At 36.3% G+C, this 19,264-nt stretch overlaps 1 protein-coding gene across 3 annotated transcripts in view; it reads left to right on the plus strand.

The window, feature by feature from the left end:
- The window catches only part of CSMD3 (CUB and Sushi multiple domains 3), a 725,150-nt gene that overhangs the window by 513,364 nt on the left and 192,522 nt on the right, over positions 1-19,264 (plus strand). For all 3 annotated transcript variants that reach the window (XM_056333378.1, XM_056333379.1, XM_056333380.1), the window contains 3 exons: positions 1,136-1,274; positions 3,469-3,656; positions 14,013-14,207. In XM_056333378.1, the coding sequence (XP_056189353.1) occupies positions 1,136-1,274; positions 3,469-3,656; positions 14,013-14,207 (522 nt within the window). The remainder of the gene's footprint in view (positions 1-1,135; positions 1,275-3,468; positions 3,657-14,012; positions 14,208-19,264) is intronic.

Below are 19,264 nucleotides of genomic sequence, written 5' to 3' on the forward strand. Positions count from 1 at the left end.
GGGCCAGGCTCTTTTCAGTGGTACCCAGCAACAGGACAAGGTCCAAAGAGCATAAAGGGGAAACACAATAAGTTCTAACTGAATGGAAGAAGAACTTGTTTGCCTTGAGGGTGACAGGGCCCTGGCCCAGAGAGGTTGTCGAGTCTTTTTCTCAGAAGACATTCAGACTCTGCCTGGATGTGATTCTGTGCAACCTGCTCTAGGTGAACATGGCTTAGCAGAGGTTTGGACTAGATGATCTCCAGACATGCCTTCCAACCCAGACCATTCTGTTATTCTGTCATCAGCTCCTTTCCCTGCTGCTGCAGATGATTACTTTGCAGAATTCAATTTTGCAAAATAATATCTTTATAAATATTAGCTAGAATCTTTTGATTAAAATTTAAGTTCTTTCAGAAAAGATCTTTAGGAAACATGCTTTTTCTCGTGTTGTTATATGAAGTCACAAAGAATGCTGAAGTACAAAACTTCATGAGGGTAGTAATAATTTCATTCTTTTTATTAACTTTTTGTATTTTTGGACCACAAACACACACTTATTTAGAAACCTTAAAATCACATGGAGAAATATGTGTGTTCTGTTCTGCGGGTGCTTGGAAGAGATTTTATGTATCTCTGAATTTAAAAACTGCCATTACTGGAGTGTTTTTATTGAATTTAATTTATATTGTATCAGTTTTGATCCAAATTACTAATCATTGCTGTCTGGTGAAAATGCAAGTACTTGCATTATCAGTGTAAGTAGATCATATTTCATAACCTAAGAACCTTCTTTTAGAATGCTTTTAACAACAAATAGAAAGTGGAAATCTTATCCAGTCAAGTCTTTTTATGTCTGCAGCCAGAGCATTTTTCAAGTTCACAGTTTTTTTCAGAAAAGCCTTGACCTTGACGTGATGTTATACAAGCAAATAAAAGGACAGAGAGTTCAAAAACAAGTGCTTCACTTAGGAGTATTAGTATTTGTCTAAGGCGAAATATTAATACATTTTTGTTTCTATTAAAGCTTTGTAAATACTTCAGTTGTTTCTTGTTTAACTTTTGGAGGACATTAAATGTCAGTGAACAGATTGCTGGTACTTGCTTCTTTTTCTCTTACTTTCTTTCCTCAATTCCAATTTATTTTTATTCACAGCTCCCTGTGGAGGCAACTTGACTGGCTCATCAGGTTTTATACTTTCACCAAACTTCCCTCATCCTTATCCCCACAGCAGAGATTGTGACTGGACTATCACTGTTAATAATGATTATGTTATATCATTGGCATTTATCAGGTAAACTGCTACTTGCTCATAATTTTTTGAAGTCATGTTCATAACTTTATTATTAGCAGTTGTTCAGAGTTTTGTAGAGTAGCATATGTGTACTTAATATAACTATCTAAGTGGTAAGTAATCATATCTTTGTTAGCAATCACAAGAATTACATTAGAGTGTTCAGTACACATAGAGGTGGAGCTTGGGAACTCATTGCTCCTGTTTACTTAAAAGTACTCCCAGTTTACACCAACTAATGTGAAAGTGGATGGTGCTCAATTTACCAAGATTCTCTTCCTGAGAAAGCAGCATGGAGCAACTCATTGAATTTTCTCCAGCCCAGAAGGCTGGAGTGATGAACCTATTGATTCATCATATTTTGTATGAGACCATCACCTGCTATTTAAGCAAAATTTCAAAAGTGGTCTTTAAATTTAGTTTTATTAGTCAGTATCGTTTCAGGATACTTCAACAGAATACTTACTGTTGATCTGGTTATTAGATGGAATTGTTTTAGCATTTTGCTTTATCACAATGCAAGATTAAATTGAGCTTAATAAAATCCACAGAGGAATTCGTGCTGTCTTCAATGTATGTAACTATAAAGTAAATTAATATATATATTATGTGTGGAAAATATGTGTCCCAACTGGGGCATATGATGATGTCACAGAAAAGTTAAGAATTGTAATGTTTCATCAAATTTAAGTCCTTCTTATGCTGGATGTTCTCTAGTAGTAGCTTTATGGTTCTGATCAGTGATAATGTGATGACTTGTTCAGTGATGTAGGTCATATAGTTGCCTGTTTGCAGTGCTCAGTGATATAGTATGTGTTTTGAAGAATTCCTTCCAAGCAAATTAATTTGTCAATTATATATACATAGTTAACAATTTAACTATTTTATTAGTGATTTCAGAATGCTGTAAATTGCTAAGCAATGTGCAGTAGCACATTTTTTGTGTGTGAAATGTAATCTCAAAATACTTAAGAATATTCTGCTTTTTTATATTGTACATTTATATATATATATATAAAAGAGATCTTCCATCTTAGAATAAAAACAGTATTTTATAGTGTGACTCTATACCATGTGAACAGTTTATAGATGCCAAATATTGCCAAATTGTTCTTAAAATATGGACAATTGTCATGATTCTTGACGGAAGCTGACAAGCTTAGTCTTGGTCAAAGTAGATTACATACTTATGAGACTTGACTCACTTATGACAAGAAACTGTTCCAGAGTGAGAAAAACCCCTTCCTTTATAAACTTAATTCTGGGTACTCCACTGAGTACTGTTAAATATGCTTTTGACTGGGACTTCTCCAGCTGACCATTTTAAAGCCAAGACAAACTCTGGCACTTTAAAAATTGAAGCTGTGACATTTGACCTTTGCATTTCTTTTGTAAAGAAGTATTTCTGAAATAATCCAAAGGTTAAAAATTATTTCCCTTGAAGGAGCTGCATCAGGTCTTCGATGCCAACATTTTTTTTAAACAGCAGCTGGTATTAAATAGAGAAAAATAATTTGAGTGGTTGGATTTTCATTCTTTTTTAAAACTTTTTGTGTACAGGGACAATCTTATAAGTAAATTTGGTTAACTTTCTGCCCTTAACTAAAATTAAGTTCAAAATTAACTAAATCAATTAGTTAATTAACTGTGGTTACATACTTAACTACATTAAGTATTTTTTTTAAATTAACTAAAATTTAGTTAAAAAGAAAAAAATGAACTTTCAATACTACACCTTTTCATTTTAACTGATTATAGACAGAATGCTTCTTGGTCTTGGGCTTACTGAATGGTCATCCCCGGCTATGTGTAAGCATTCAGTCTTACTAGAAGCTGTGTACAGTCTACTCTGCAGCTGACTGCATTGTATCACAAAGCATTTCTACCAAGGGTTCCTGTAGATCTATGTCATTTATTTCTCTAAAGCTTTAGAAATATTTTTTTCCTATTAAAAAAGTTGACTTTTTTTTTCTAGCTAGCATCAAAATACTGTTTCTAACCAGAGAACCAATAAATACGGTATTTCTCTTGGTGTTTTAATAAAACAATTCTACAAACCATTATTTTGTCAGTGAAAGTTTTTTCTTCCTTTTGTGAAGACAGTGATACTAAACTTTTATTTAAGCTAATAGGAGTGAAAATGTTAGGCAAAGTATATTGTATCTAATATTTCTTTTTTATTATTATTCTACAGTTTCAGTATAGAACCAAATTATGATTTTCTGTATATCTATGATGGGCCAGACAGCAATAGCCCACTGATTGGGAGCTTTCAAGATAGCAAGCTGCCAGAGAGGATAGAAAGCAGTTCAAATACCATGCATCTGGCTTTTCGGAGTGATGGATCTGTTAGTTTTACTGGATTCCATCTAGAGTACAAAGGTAAATTAAATTATTTTCCTTTTCTATTAAAAAAGTTCAATGCCTGAGTGTAAATTTTCATATGCTTTAATTTTTCATAGTTTTATTCCAGGTGTTGTTTTGCTTTTCTTTAATAGTATGATACTGTGTATTATCTGTGCATATAAAATGCAATGTTATAAGAGTACTAATTTAAGATAAAGCTTCTTGTATAATTTCATTTAGCTGATATATGATTATATTAAATGCATGATTCCAAAGGAAAAAAAAAATAATCAGACAGCGTTTAAAGATTTAAAAAATGATGATGCTGTGACAAAACTTAACAGCACATATATTAATGTTGGGTTTTTTTCCAGAATATCATTTATTTTTATTTTTCTTTTACACAGTAGGGCATGTTGGTATATGTGCATGAATATGAAACATGTATATGAAACGATGTGCTAGAATCTAGGAGACCAATACTGAAACTTAAAAAAATATTTTGGCTAGCCCTTTGAATGCTATGCCATGGTGGAACTACCTATTTCAGACAGATCTGTCCGCGGTCTTAACACAGTAAATAAGAAAATGCAGGCTTGCAAAATTAAAAATCTATGGCAGTTTTTATAACTGCCTCTGCATGGCTCAAGAAACAGAAATATTTGATACTAAATGAATATGAAAATATCCAATGCTCTTTAAGGACAATAAGAAGGAAAATACAAATGTTGCTAACACAGAGGCAATAGATCCTAACCTCCTTGGACTGATTTTCTCTTGCATTTATTCTGAAAGCAATTAGTAGATGCAAAATATACAAGGCAAATTTTGATGCATTTGTTGCTTTGAAAACCCACAAAGTCTCCTTTTACTTTCCTGAAGTCATTGGATTCTACAGATGTAAAGGAAGTTGTCTCCACAGGTATGAGCTGTTCCTAAGAAGTTACAAGTAGCTCTCAAGCACATTGATGGTGAGCACAGATGTATGTACTCTTCCAAATCACTTAAAAATATTTCTCCTTCGTTCTCAATTGAATTGAATAATGATAAATGCAGATGGAGGTGTTGTAGAAAGCAGTTCAGGGATGCAGAACTTCTAAAATACAAGAAAGTATATTGGTCTTTCGAAGGGGCCAATCTTTTTCTGCTCTGCTGTTGAACACAGTCTTAGGGAATTAAATGGTTTCTCCCATCCACTAATCCAAGTATGAAGGATACTCATTAGGGGGGACAATCTTGTCTCATTCATCTAGGTTTAAGCAAAGAAGCAAGGCGCTGTACTTTGGAATCAAGGCAGAACACTTATTTCTGACACTATTGCTAGCCTGCATGTGCCACCAAGATGGTCTATTTCTTTTTCTGCTTCCAGGAGTCATGGTGCAAAAGAAATTATGTGTATTTTCATCACATTTGTAAAGGCACTGGAGATCAAAGTAATGGGAGGATGCAGGCGTTAAGTTATGTATTTGTGTGTGTATATGTAAGTGAGGGGAAAGTTTGGAAAAAGAAACAACCTAACCCTAATTTTCCCTGTTCACCTGGTATGGTTAGAGCTCCTGCTTTTCTCAGAGTGTCTAGAGTATGCATCTAAACATCTACCTTGTAACAATGAGACATAAACAATAGGAAGTATTTTAGTTCCCATTAAAAAATTTCAAGGTTTAAAATTTGGACAGCCCCAAATCCCTTAAACAGAAGACCAGTTTATTCAGTGAAATATTCCATTTTTATAGGGTCTATCTACTAAATATGACGCTGTCCTTCTAAACTTTAGGAGTATCATAAGAACACTTACTCTGAGGCTGTACCTCCAATACTGTGTTAGGTATTGGGCTCCTCACTACAAGACATTGAGGTGCTGGAGCACATCCAAGTAAGGGCAGCGAAGATGGTGAAGGGTCTAGAGAACAAGTCCTGTGAGGAATGGCTGAGGGAAGTGGGGATGTTTAGTCTGGAGAAAAAGAGACTCGGGAAACACCTAATTATTCTCTACAACTATCTGAAAGGAGGTTGTAGGCAGGTGGGTGTCAGTCTCTTCTCCTGAGTAACAAGCTATAGAAGAGGAAATGACATCAGGCTGTGCCAGGTGAAGTTTAGGTTGGATATTATGAAAATTTTCTTCATGGAAGGGGTTTTCAAGCATTGAAACAGGCTGCCCAGGGAGGTGGTTGAGTCACCATCCCTGGAGGTATTTAAAAGACACGTAGATGTGGCACTTAGTGACATTGTTTAACAGTGGACTTGACAGTGCTAAGTTTATTGTAAGACTCAATGATATTAAAGTTCCTTTCCAACCTAAATGATTCTGTGTCTATGTCTTAAAATTTGAAAGTGATAGAACTCTTATTAGTTGTCAAAAGAACAGTTGTAAAGATTCTTAACAATTTTTTGTTGGTTTCTTGCATGGTGGATTGTAAGTATCAAAATAATGTAAACATGATATCTGCAATAGAAAGATTACATGCATTTATTTTAGCCAAAATGACTAATTACGTTATTGAGGAAAAGACTCTTAACAGAATGTATTATGAGCCAAGTGTCTTTTATTATAGTGTGTGACTAGACAGGGAATGTACAGAACAGCAGACCTCAGGGAGGAGTTACTAATGGTGTGATATATCATAAATAGGAAGGAAAAGGCAGAGAAAGGTTAAGAATTGATTTAAGGTGTACACCTAAGAAGTTCTAAACTACTTTGAATAAGAGCTGCCATTCTGTGAATCATTAACATTTTCAAGAGCAGAGAATGGTTGGATTAGTTGAGGAAATTAACTAGAAATGATATTGTTGTCAGGTATAGGCACCTGACACAGACCAGATGGCCAAGAGAAATTAGATGATACCTGGAAGAAGCGGAGCCCTGGTACTCACAGAGAATTTTAACCACCCCGACAGCTGCTGCAAGGATGATGTGGTTGATGACAAGAACTCCAAGGGATCTGAGTATGTTCATGACAATTTTTTGATGCAGGTGGTCCCCTAGCTTACTTGGGCGAATGCTCTACTGGAATGTTTATTCACCATTGGGGCTGAGGACCCAATGAAAAAAAAATGTAAAAGGTTGTGGTACTTAATACCTTTTTGCCTTGTTTTTTTACTGGTGTTTTGCCTCCAGTTCTTCCTGAACCTACTAGTAGGTTATGTGGGAGTGCAGCACAACCCACAGTGGAGGAAGAGAGAGTGAGGAAGCAGGTAAGCCATCTGGCTGTACATATCTCCATTGGAATATATGAGATGCACCAAAGAGTGTTGAGGAAGCTGGTGCTGCAAAGCTGCTTTTGGTCATCTCTGAAAGGTCAAGGCAGTCAGGGTGGATCCTGGTAAATAGAAAAGATAAATACCATGTGCACATTAAAGAATAGCAAGAAAAGGACCTGAGGAAAGAGAGGGCTGGTCATTTAAAACTCAGTTCCTGGAAAGATTATGGTGTCAATCTGTCTGGAAACTATTTCCAAAACAAAGGACAATTAGCTGTTTGGGAGCAATCTGCATGGGTTCACCATGGGGAACCATGTAAAACCAACACCTCACTGTGTATGAGAAGATGAAAGGCTGTGTGGACAGGGGGAGAGTAGTGGATATTGGATACCCTGATTTCAGAAAGGCCTTTGACAAACTCTTCCCCAGTATCCTGAGAGCACAACTTTGAGATAAGCAGATGATAATGTCGGTAGAAAATTGACTAAACTGCTGAGCTCAGACTCTTGGCTAGGTTAATTTTGACTAATAATGTGGGCAGTATTCTCTTTATTGATGACCTGTATTATGGGACAGAGCAAGTTTTTTGACAACATCAGTTTGGGGGTAATGTCCATACTCTGGAAGGTTGCATTGCTATTCAAAGGCATCTTATGAGGCTGGAGAGTTAGGCTAACAGGAGCCTTTTACAAATGGTCTGGTTTCAGCTGGAATAGAGTTAATTTTCTTCCTAGTATCTTCTATAGTATTATTTTGGATTGTGTGTTTAGGATGAGAATAACATGATAGCGCACTGATGTTTTAGTTGTTGCTGAGCAGTGCTTACACTAAGTCAAGGAATTTTCATGCTGCTCTGCCAGTAAGGAGGCTGGAGATGCACAAGAAGGTGGGAGGGGACACAGCCAGGACAGCTGGCCCAAACTGGCTGAAGGGATATTCCATACCATGCGGCATCATGCTCACCATATAAACTGGCAGGAAAGCTGGCTGGGGGGCTGCTGCTCAGGAACAGGGTGAGCATTGGTTGCTTGGTGGTGAGAAATTGTATTCCACATGCATCACTTGATTTCTTGGGGTTTATTTCTCTCTCTTTTTGTGATTTTCCTTTTCATTACAATTTTATTATTATTATTATTATTATTATTAGTAGTAGTAGTAGTAGTAGTAGTCCTATTATTGTTATCATCATTATTATTATTATTATTCCTATTATTATTATTGCTATTATTGTTATTATTGTTGTTTTATTTTATTTCAATTATTAAACTGTTCTTGTCTCAACCTATGAGTTTTCTCACTTTTATCCTTGTGATATCCTATCCTCCACCAGGGAGGAGTGAGTGAGCGGCTGTGTGGGGCCTAGTTGCTGGACAGGCTTGAACCACAGCAGTCTGTTTTGGTGCTCAGTGTGAGGCTTGAAGGGTTGAAATGGCAACTGGTCTGACCAGAGCATGTTAAAGCAAATTTGTTATAAGCATTCATTATATTAGATTAATAGTTACTGGTCACAGAATGTTGATTTGTTTGCTTTCAGAATTGTTGCACTTGTTCTCAGAGTTGTGTTATGTGACACCTTACTTGCTGTGTATGTTCCCTGTTCGGCTGTTTGTCACCACTGGGGGCTGAATTAAGGTTATCATTTTGCTGTACTGTTTAACACTGGCTTATGATATGATAAAATTACTGATCATGAGACTAGTCTGGTATTTGTACTCAGTATTGCTGTCATTGCTGTACTCTGCGAACCATCTGTCACAAAGTATTAATAATTACACCTTTTACCTTTTCTCTGTGGAGAGTCAATCTATGGGGGCGGCAGGAGGGGACACTACCTCACTCCTTCACCTTCCCTTTCTCCTTCACCTTCCCCTTCTTCTCCAGGCTAGTTACAATAGCTCTTGAGCATTTTGAATATCCTTGGGAAATTCAAACCAGCATGTTCATAATGCTGTGTCTCCTGACTGTGTTTCAGGTCTTGTTTAAGGTTAAACAACTGTTTAAGAGTACCACCCAGAGATATTCCCCAAGGCTGGATAGTTATGAGTGGCAGGGTGTGTGAGACAGTATGGGCAAGTGCCTAGGACAGTGGACACTTCCAGTGTTTTGGAATTTCACCCCCCCCGACAAGAGCAGAATCCTGAAAAACTAGTAAAATATTTGGAAAATGTATGCTGTCACCCTGACAATTCCAGAGACACAAATCACTGCAATGTGCTGGGGCCTGGCCCATGCCTACTGAGCCCTGTTCAACAGTATTCATTACCCTCAAGGGGAAGGGAACGTATCTAGATCTGATGACAAAGTGACAGGCACGGCAGTTACTTCAACCCCCATGACAGGGAACCAGTTCTACAGCAGAACCAGAGGACCGACCTGCGCTGATATTAGTCACCGCTATACACAAGAAATACTGGATGTGAAAATTCATTTAGTAAGGGAGAGAACTCCTACTAAGAAGGGGGAAGGAGGAAGAAGTGGATGAGGCAGATGCTCTGAATCAGGGCCGTCACCAGAAGAGGAAGAGTAAAAAGCAAAACTTATAAACGAGGTGATAACCACCTAACCCCTATCCCTAACCAAGCTGTGAGATATGTGAAAAGATTTCAGCCATCATCCAAGCAAGCACATTGTCACCTGGCTCCTCCAGTGCTAGCATAATGGGGACAGTAGCCTGGAATTAGAGGGTAGGGAAGCCAAGCAGCTGGGATCCTTTTCTAGGGAAGGGGGCGTTGAAAAATCAATTGGAAAAGGGGCACAAGCCCTCAGCCTCTGGAGGTGATGCCTGTCAGGTGTGAAAGAAAGGTATCCCTTCAGGGAAGATGTCATATGTCACCAAGGTGAGTGGACCACCACAGAGAGAAGTATCCAGTATCTGAGGGAATTAGCTGTGCTGGAGGTGATCTATCATGACCTGTCAAACAAGCAGTTAACCTAAGATCAAGAACTAGTCCACTGCACACAACCCATGTGGTGGAAGTTTGTACATAGCACACACTGTCATTGCATGCCTACTCATTGGCAGTAATGACCTGGAAAGATGGAGAGGTACCAACAGTGGATGCATTGGCTGGTCAACTCCCACGATACGAAGAAAGTCTCTCATCATTCCTATGGGCCTGCATCTTGGCTGTAGATAAACTGTCCTGAGAGTTCCAGCAATTCAAAGAGGATACGTCCTACTCCTCACCTGTGCAGACCAGTTATTTCAGCTATTAGCAGTAGGTGTTCCTGTGCTCAAGAGAGAGGATATAATGCGTACATACCACGAGTCACCCTATGGTTTTACCTGCATGACCACAGAGCGGACATGAGGAAATGGGATGGAAAATCTGCGTCGGCCCTAGAGGCACGGGTATGTGAGTTGCAAGGAAAACCAATCACTAAAAGGGGTTCTTCCAGGAGAATTGCTGCTCTATTTTCCAGTGGGCAGTTCTCCAGACAGAGTAGAAGGGCTGATCTTACAACCAGTCTTAATGAAGAGACTCCTGATTCCTGTTTACAAGAAGAGAGTAACCATACCATGACCAGGACTAGAGGGGCCCTGCCTCCAGCCAAGTGGAGGAAGGGAACAACCACGTTTATTAGACTGTGTGAATCTGATGGGCTGGCACATCAGACCCACAGGTGTATAAGGCTCTGGTGGACCCCAGTGCATAGTGTGTACCCTAATCCCATGAGTTTACAACAGTGAAAGCAACCACTGGATGGCTGGAAACATATCCCATATCCCATGCCACAGCCTAGAACACTATCCTGGGCCTTGAAAAGCAAGCCTTATGGTGACACAGTACCCCAGAAAGAATTGAGTCAGACAGTGAGACTCATTTCCAAAACAACCACATAGGCACTTGGATGAAGAGTATATCATTGAGTGGGTATATCTCATCCTCTATCATGCAGCAACTTCTGGGAAAACTGAACGATACAGTAGACTGTTAAAGGCTACACTAAAGGCAGTGGGCGGTAGGACCTCCAAATTTAGCAAAAGTCACCTTGTTAGTCAACACTAGAGGATCTGCCAGCTGAGCTGGCCCTTCCCAGTCAAAACTTAAAAGTACTGTAGAAGGGGATAAAGTTCCTGCAGTACACATAAAAATATGCTGGGGAAAACAGTCTGGTAAATTCCTGCCTCGGGCAAAGGCAGACTTATCCATGGGATTGCTTTTGCTCAAGGACCTGGGTGCACATTTTGGGTAATGCAGAAGGACTGGGCAGTCCAATGTGTGTCTCAAGGGGATTTGATTCTGGGTGAGAACAGCTAATGATTTGAATTGTATGATATTAATTTCTATATAATACTGTATGTCATCACTGCTATGGTTGCTATATGCCATAGCAACAGTATTACAGTAAGAATCACCCAGACTAATGAAGAATTAATTTTGATGGAACCAGAACTGGTTTCAGCATGCAACAGTCTACCACTACACACCATCTCTCCTGCCCTGAAGGACTGTTATGACAGATGGAGCCCAAAGTCATGGACTAAATTAACTCAGCAGAAGCAGGAGTGGAATCAGCAGATCCAGGCAAGTAATTTTTTTCCTCTGGATCTTCTAAGATCACACCAGGACTACATTTAAGGGCTCACCAGTGCTGCAACAATTTTGACACAGAGAAATAAGTCCAGTACAATGGAGAGTCACCAAGATGACTAGAAGGGTGCACCATCTAACATACAGAGAGGCTGAGGGAACTGTGTTTGCTTCAACTACCTAATGAGAATGTATAGAAAAGGCAGAACCAGACTCTTCTCAGGAGCATGTAGTGATAAGATGGGAGATAACGGGCACAAGTTGCAACTAGAGAAATTTCAATTAGATATTGAGGGGGAAAGAAAAAAAAATCACTCTGAGGGTACTCAGACATTGGAACTGCTTGCCCTGAGATCTTGTCATCTGAATCCTTTGAAATCATAACTGGACAGACAAAGGCCTGAACATCAAATTGGCCCAGCTTTGTGTGGGGAACTACATCTCTTCCAACCTAAAATGTTCTGATTCCATGGATTTTTTCACACAAATTGAGCATCTGCAGTTGTGTCCTGGATGCACACTAATCCTATTTTAGGTGGCAGTAGTACACAAGTTGCACTTCATTGGCAGGTCATGTTTTTCAGATACAAATCTCAGACCTGAGCCATGCCAAAGGTCTGGTCTGTAATCATGTTTCTGGTTGGGTTTTATTCTTCCCTTCCTCCCTTCATTTCTGTTTTGTAATGGAGGAGCTTCTTAATAGTTCTAATAAGTGCTCTGAAGAGTAAGTATAGAATGTTTGCTATAGTTACGTATGTCTGTAATATTTTTTTAAGAAGCTTATCATGGCTTTGTTCTCTTTGAGGCTTAGGGGTGATGTTCTAGACAAAGCACCTGCTTCTCTTGGTTTTCCATGTTGTTTTCCATGCATTTAGACAGTACTTTTCTAGAGGGTTTTGATATCATTACCATAGTTAGCCAACAGAGACTTCCTTGCTGAACTCGAGATTGCAGCAGCACATAGCTAGCTTGTTTTCAGCCTCTGTTTCAGAAGCCTTAACTGGATCAAAAGTTATCAGAGAAGTAATTGCTGTTTTTCTTGAAGCTTGTAAAATTTTATATACACTACAACTACCTAAATGAATCAATGTGGATATCAAATACCTGTTCTTAATAATTACTTATGTGATGTAACTATTACTTGTTATTGTACTGTTTTTCATATCAGAAGCATGCTCTGTAGATGAGATATGCAAATCCTAATAAATTTTTAACCGAATCAGGAGATCTTCACATTCTTCTGGCAGATGTGAAGTGGAAATTTCAAAATAATCATTCTGTGCTTCCATCTTCAAACGTATTTTTATGGTTTTGCAGTGTAATTCTTTCTCTCCTCTCAGAAATACTACAACATAAAAATGGCTTTAGGGGATCAAACCAAAAATCTAGTTACTTCATTAGCTTGTCTCTAGTAGTCACCAATAGTTGATATGTGGCTAAACTATATAAAAGTCAAATATGTAAGCATTGCTCCCTGTTATCTGTAAGTTTTCAGAAGCTTCATCTTAAGTACTGCCAGAATCAGATAAGTGTCTTTGTATTTAAAGGTCTTAAATAGCCTTCCAGGAATTTCAAATTTCATATAGACTTTTGGCAACCATAACTACCTGAAGCAGAAAGTTCCACAGTGCAAATATGCCTGGTAAAAAAAACAAAAAACAAACTTCTTTTGATGTATTAGAAAGTTGGCACTGATCTTGCAGAAAGTATGTGTTCCCTATTGATCTTGTCCACAACACCCTTACCTGGTAAAGAAGAAAGTCTGGTCTTCATAACATTTATTATTCCAAACTCTATCTTGCATAGCACAGAATCATCAGATTCATTCTAGCTTCCACCATGTCCTGACACAATTACTGTGTTTTCCTTAATGGAAAAACTTACAAATTTTTCAAAAATATTTACCTTTTCTCCCCTTCTGTGTAGTGACGTTGTTAATTAAAAGTGCTGAGTGGTTATTTTTGTGCAGTTTCTTATGTCTTGGATATTAAACATAATAGTATTCACATTATAGAAGGAAGAGGGAAGCAAAGATAAGAGCATATGCATGTATGTTTGAGTCTATTTCAGTATTTTGAAACAGCTATAAATAACAAAAAAAAGTGATACATTTAAGGAATATTTTCATGCTTTGCCCATCAGTGAGGAAAAAAAAAAGTTATACGAAAATATATCAGTATATCATATATATGAATATAGATGTTAATTTGGTGTTATTAATGTTGAAGTAATTCTTGGTTGTATACTTTTTATTTTGTAATAAACTAGTTATATTGGTTTCCTCGACTTACCAGTTTTCAGACCACAGATTTTAAAACTAGGATGTGTCTTATCTACTGGAATGGCATCCATAGATCTAACTTCATCTAACTATATAACTATATCATCAGTCACAGTGAACGCTGTGTAATGAAGCTCTATAGGAATTCTTTAGGAAAAATATAGGAGTCATGGTTTTGGTCATTATGTAGTAATTTGTACAGTCTTTAAAATGAAGGGGGGAGAACATTTGATGTATAATGGAAGGATTCTTAAAAAAAAAAAAAAAAAAAAAGGAACATTATGTGTCTACATGGTGTGTGGCGTTCAAAGAAGACCTTGAGAAAACAAACATTTTAGGTTATATTTAGAATTATGTTTGCATTTGTTTTCTCTATAGCAAAGCTGCGTGAATCTTGCTTTGATCCTGGAAATATAATGAATGGAACAAGACTTGGTATGGATTATAAACTGGGGTCAACTGTCACATATTACTGCGATGCAGGTTATGTTCTTCAAGGATATTCTACACTAACATGCATCATGGGAGATGATGGAAGACCTGGCTGGAACAGAGCCCTGCCCAGTTGTCATGGTAAGAGCAGTTTTTCATTTATTATAGTTGCCGTTGTTATTGTTCTTGCTTTGTCATATGGAAGAAACAGGTACAAAATTAGGAGCAATTTTAATAAAATTCTCTTTTAGGGCAAAGCCTTTTTCAATGATATATTCAATAAAATAACATTTAATAACTCATGATAAATACTGATTTGTGTTCTTAGTAACGTTGGATAAATAGCCCTACAAGTTACTATTGCAAATAGAGGTTAATAGTAACGTCATCCTCTATGCCAACCTGTATTCTTCAATTAATAAATTTTCAGCAGAGTATAGTGATATATACCATATATATGTATTTAAATACAGCATTGAGGTATAGTCTGGACGTCACAATATATGTTTTTTTCTTTTTGTTATTAGTGGTTTATAAACCACATAGGTGAAATATTTGTATATATATCATTTAACCTTTTGGACATGTGGTGTCTAGAAAAATTCAGCCTTGAAATGCACTAAAGATACAGTCATTCAAACTTCTATGGTTATGAAGAACGCACTAATTTCAGGAATCTTCTCTCTTTATGTTAAATTACCACTGACTGTCTCAAATATAAGCATTTTCAGCTTTAAACTCTAAGAGAAGATTTAATTTTTTTACTGATTTGATGTTAATTCTTACCACCAGCAATTGAGGGCCACTTCATAAAAAAGCAGAACAAAGCAAACTACAAACCAGTATTCTTTTTACATATTCAGTAAGATTAAGCATAAAATTTCTCCTATGTATCCAGATGTTAATAAAAAACACAAAAATGCCAAATTATAAAACTAATGTTTGCTTTATAAGTTAAAATAAAAACTCATTATTATGTTAATTTCAGTTCCTTTTCATAATTTGAAGACAAGAAAAACTCATTTCAATTTCCAATTTGGATATATTTATTTTAAGTAGAATATGTATTTTCTTTGATGTGTACTTTAATTTCTATTGCAAAGTGGATAGTGGAATAGCAGCAAAACAGAAGAATTGTCAGCTATAAAGAATTACCAATATTACAAGCTGTTGAAGAACTTTAGTGTTTTCATTGTCCACCAAAACTGTCACAGTACTGAACACCAAACTTCAGTGGCATCAAATAGGAAAACTGGTCCTAGCAAACTTTGGGAGTTTGTTCAAACTTGAAGACTGTGCAATGGAAGTAAAAAGTTTCTTCCTCATTTTAAAATGAGATACAAATGTTGTTTTCTAGGTAGGAGTCAGTGAGGAAAATTGATGTATATGAAGGGAGAAAGATTTCCTTCTTTTGGAAAGTGTTTTTCATGGGTAATGAAAGGTGAAGAATTTCTTTATCAATTATGCAATAATTGTGTCTATTCATGCCTCTTATAATCTAGTTAGCAATCTTCCAGTGCTATCTGTTTTAACATTCATGAAAGGGGAGTGTTTTGCTTTGAAGGACTGCCATTTTAATAAAAGGGAAAAAAAATCTCATAATAAAAGAAGTAGTGGGTATCTCTCACTGATTCTAACAGGACCATTTTCTTTCCTGGATGAACAAAGCCTTATTTCAAAGATGACAAACCCGACACTTCTTTAGTATATAATGTCAGAGTAGGTGCCATAAAAATGCCTTAGCTTTACAATTTTCACTTGTTTTCCTTTTATTGCTTTTTCCTTCAGTTCAGAGTTTTTTTAAGGTTTGTATATATGTTGGTGTGATGTAATATATTTTTACTAAGTAATCCATTCTTTCCACTTTTGTTTGTTTTACGTCAAGAATGACAGAATAGTTGTATAGCTATGAGAAAGACAGTATCAGTTGATCAGTTTTCAATTACATGGAGCTGGCAGAAATAGTTTGAGAGCTGAATTTTACCTCCTGACCACTAGTCTTGCCTGCATAAAAAATCTGCTTAGTAGAAAAATGAGATTCCTCCATTATGCCAGTTGTATTTTTGAAACTCCATTGAAACTGATAGTGTTACAATGAAATGTGCTTTTTTCTTATTTAAGAGAAATAAAAATTAGAAACTGAACACCCTTTATACCTGTAATGTTTTAGGTATGAAGTAAAAAAAGCTTTTTTTAAAAAAGTTACCTATCGTTCTCTCTGAACTTTTACATTTTTAATATGAATTTAGAATCCAGGTTCTTCTTTTAAATTCCTTTGAGCCATATTTAGCCGTGTAGCTTTATAGGGGGAGTGATAGTCTCAGAATATGAAAAAGAGAAATATTACAAATTAATATTCTCATTTTCCTCATATTTGGAGCTAAGTAGGTCAGAGGAAAGGAAGAGAGAACTTTAAGTGTTCCAGATAGCTCTCTGGGCTGAAGGAACATGCTTTAAAATGTACAGAATTGCTGTTGTAAAGTATAGTTCGAAGAACAAAGAAAAGCTTTTTCTCTTCTAAGAGAATTTGTGTCAGTAATATTTGCTCATTTCCATGAAGAAAATTATTAGGTAAATAACATGGATAGCATGATGGTGAAACTGATACAGGGGTCCAAAGTCAGACCCTATTAAGTAAAAACTCTTCTTGTAGTTAATATGGATATATTCACTGAATAGTAGAATCTCAATAGAGAAGGATAGAGTACTATCTCTATACCCATTCTGAGTAACTTGACATCATTGCTTAAGACATACTCCTGAGACACGGTAGATGAGTTTGAATGGCCCATATAGAGAAGTGAGTTACCAGTCTTACATGTTCTGAAGTCTAACCTTTTACATAAAATGTGGGCAACAATACATTCTCCATGCAGAATTAAAAAGAAAATTAAGAACATGGCTTTATTACTTTGGAAAGTCAACCATTTGGGATTGTTTTAAGCATTCTCTGAAAATTTGTGGTACATGAAGCCCCATAGGAAATGTTTGTTAAGGAACACTGATGTTCTCAGTCTGGTCAGACTTCAGCATGAGCTTGCTGATGAATTGCTTACTCTTTCAAAACTTTCTTTCCTGGGAATGTGCAAAACCAGAAAATATAAGTATCTACAGACCCTGAAAGTCAATAACTGATGATTTTGGAGGTAGATAAAAGCTGAGCAGAGGCTTTCAGGATCATAGAGGACTAGTTTTCTGAAATCTGCTCAGCACATAAAGCTGATGTGTTTGCAAGTGTACCTTTAGGCACCTAATATTTTTTTATGACTTAGTCCTATGTGCATTAGACATGACTTGCATTTGATTGAATTCATTATTAAAAATGACCTTGAACCTCTCTAACAAGTATGGGAAGTGGACTATATCATTGGCTTCATTCTTTTATGAACACATGCAAAGATTATCCAGGCTAATATGCTAAGTTATTTGGCATTTCATGGTGGGTGTTAAGAACAGGATGTAATTAACATATGCAGATGCAATATCACAGTGACAGAGATTATGATTAATGATTTCTCTTAGCTTCACCAACTATAGTTAATTTTAAGTTTTTGGTAGCAAACAACAACTGTTTACAGAATAACAAAAAGCCCTGTAGTGGGAAATTGCATTTATGACTGTGTTTAAAAACCTAGTTCCTACCAGAAGAAATCATTTATTGATCATTAAAAAATATTTCTATGTTTCATTATAGTCTATTGTTTAATCCTTGGAAATATTTGAATCCAGGCTTCACAACATCTCCATCTGAAAGATACATCTAAAAATCTTAAATATTGTCATGGATGGCCTATGATTTATTTGGTTTTGGTTTTGGGTTTTTTCTTGTAACAAACCCTCAGTATTCAGAATATTCATAAGTACTATTTGCCGTTTGTTTAAAAAAAAACCAAAAAAGTCCTGGGATTTCTCACAGAGCAATTCCATACCATGATATTTAAAAGCAACAGAAACATTCATAAGTATGATTGCAACAAGAAATCTTAATTCCTAGTCTGATGTACACAATTGCATAATATAGCCATGGTGGTTTAGTGATTAAAGACCATGATAAAAACCAGATGCATAGGTATTATGAAGAAGGAGAGAGGACCTGCTCTATCACCTGGCAGATAATTTGCATTCTTAGGATCTGGGAAAACTGGAGCCTGCAGCCTCATCTTCTCCCAAAGAAATGTTTTCCTGAAAACTGAAATTTCAGAGGAAGTACCTGTACTTTGTTTTGGTTCTGACAGTAGCTCTTACTTTAATTTGCAGTAATTCTTATTTTTCTGTGTGACTTTTTTGTTTCTTTCTACCTGTATTAACTTGTCGCTGCTGTGTGAGGTAGCTCAGATCATGTTTATATCTGAAAACTTCTAGGATGGAAGACTGTACAGAAAAACATATCTTACTATTTATTATTTTTTAATATAATAAATGTTGGCATCTTTTTCATCAATCATTCAATATTGATTATTTAATCAGAGGCTTTAAAGGTCACATTTTTATGCACTTTTTACATAGAGAAGCTGTGATTCTAGTGTGGTTATTGCATACTAGTGTGGTCTTTTGAAACCGTGACTTTAGTCAGCCAATTTTTCGCATGATAAATCATAGTCAGACTGAATAGTATTACAAGTTGCAATAAAAAAATGAATATAATAATTTTCACCATTATTGACAATATTATAAAGATTTTTCTTGTTCTTGTCATAGATAAACATGTAAGACTAGAACAAGGTAAAAGAGTAAGGCACATTAGGCTTAAGTTCTTTCTTGGGTGATTTTTATTTATGATAGGTAGGTAAAGACAAGGTTGAATATCTAGATAATCTAATTTACATTACTTAAAAATGTTCAGCTATGTTAAAAGAACAATCAGATAGATGCCATGTAATAGTCTAATTTACACATGTAAGAATTAAGGTGCTTTTTTTCTGTTTATAACACTGTGGATGTGAACATTTTTATGAAAGCAGTTGGAACTTTAATTAACATTTTTGTCCCATTCTGCATTTTTTGAGTACAAGTGTAGAATGCTTGATTATATTTCCAAATCCTCAACTATCATGTATCAGCAATTAAAAAAGAAGATTTTGAAAGGCACAAAGCAGTTGTTAGAAGCCTAACAGTCATTAACTTCCATCTGTGGTATTTAACATTTTCATCTTTAGTAAAAAACCAACCAAACAAACAAACAAAAAAACCCAACAAAA

Source organism: Falco biarmicus, chromosome 3, assembly GCF_023638135.1.
Source record: "Falco biarmicus isolate bFalBia1 chromosome 3, bFalBia1.pri, whole genome shotgun sequence".
NCBI lineage: Eukaryota > Metazoa > Chordata > Aves > Falconiformes > Falconidae > Falco > Falco biarmicus.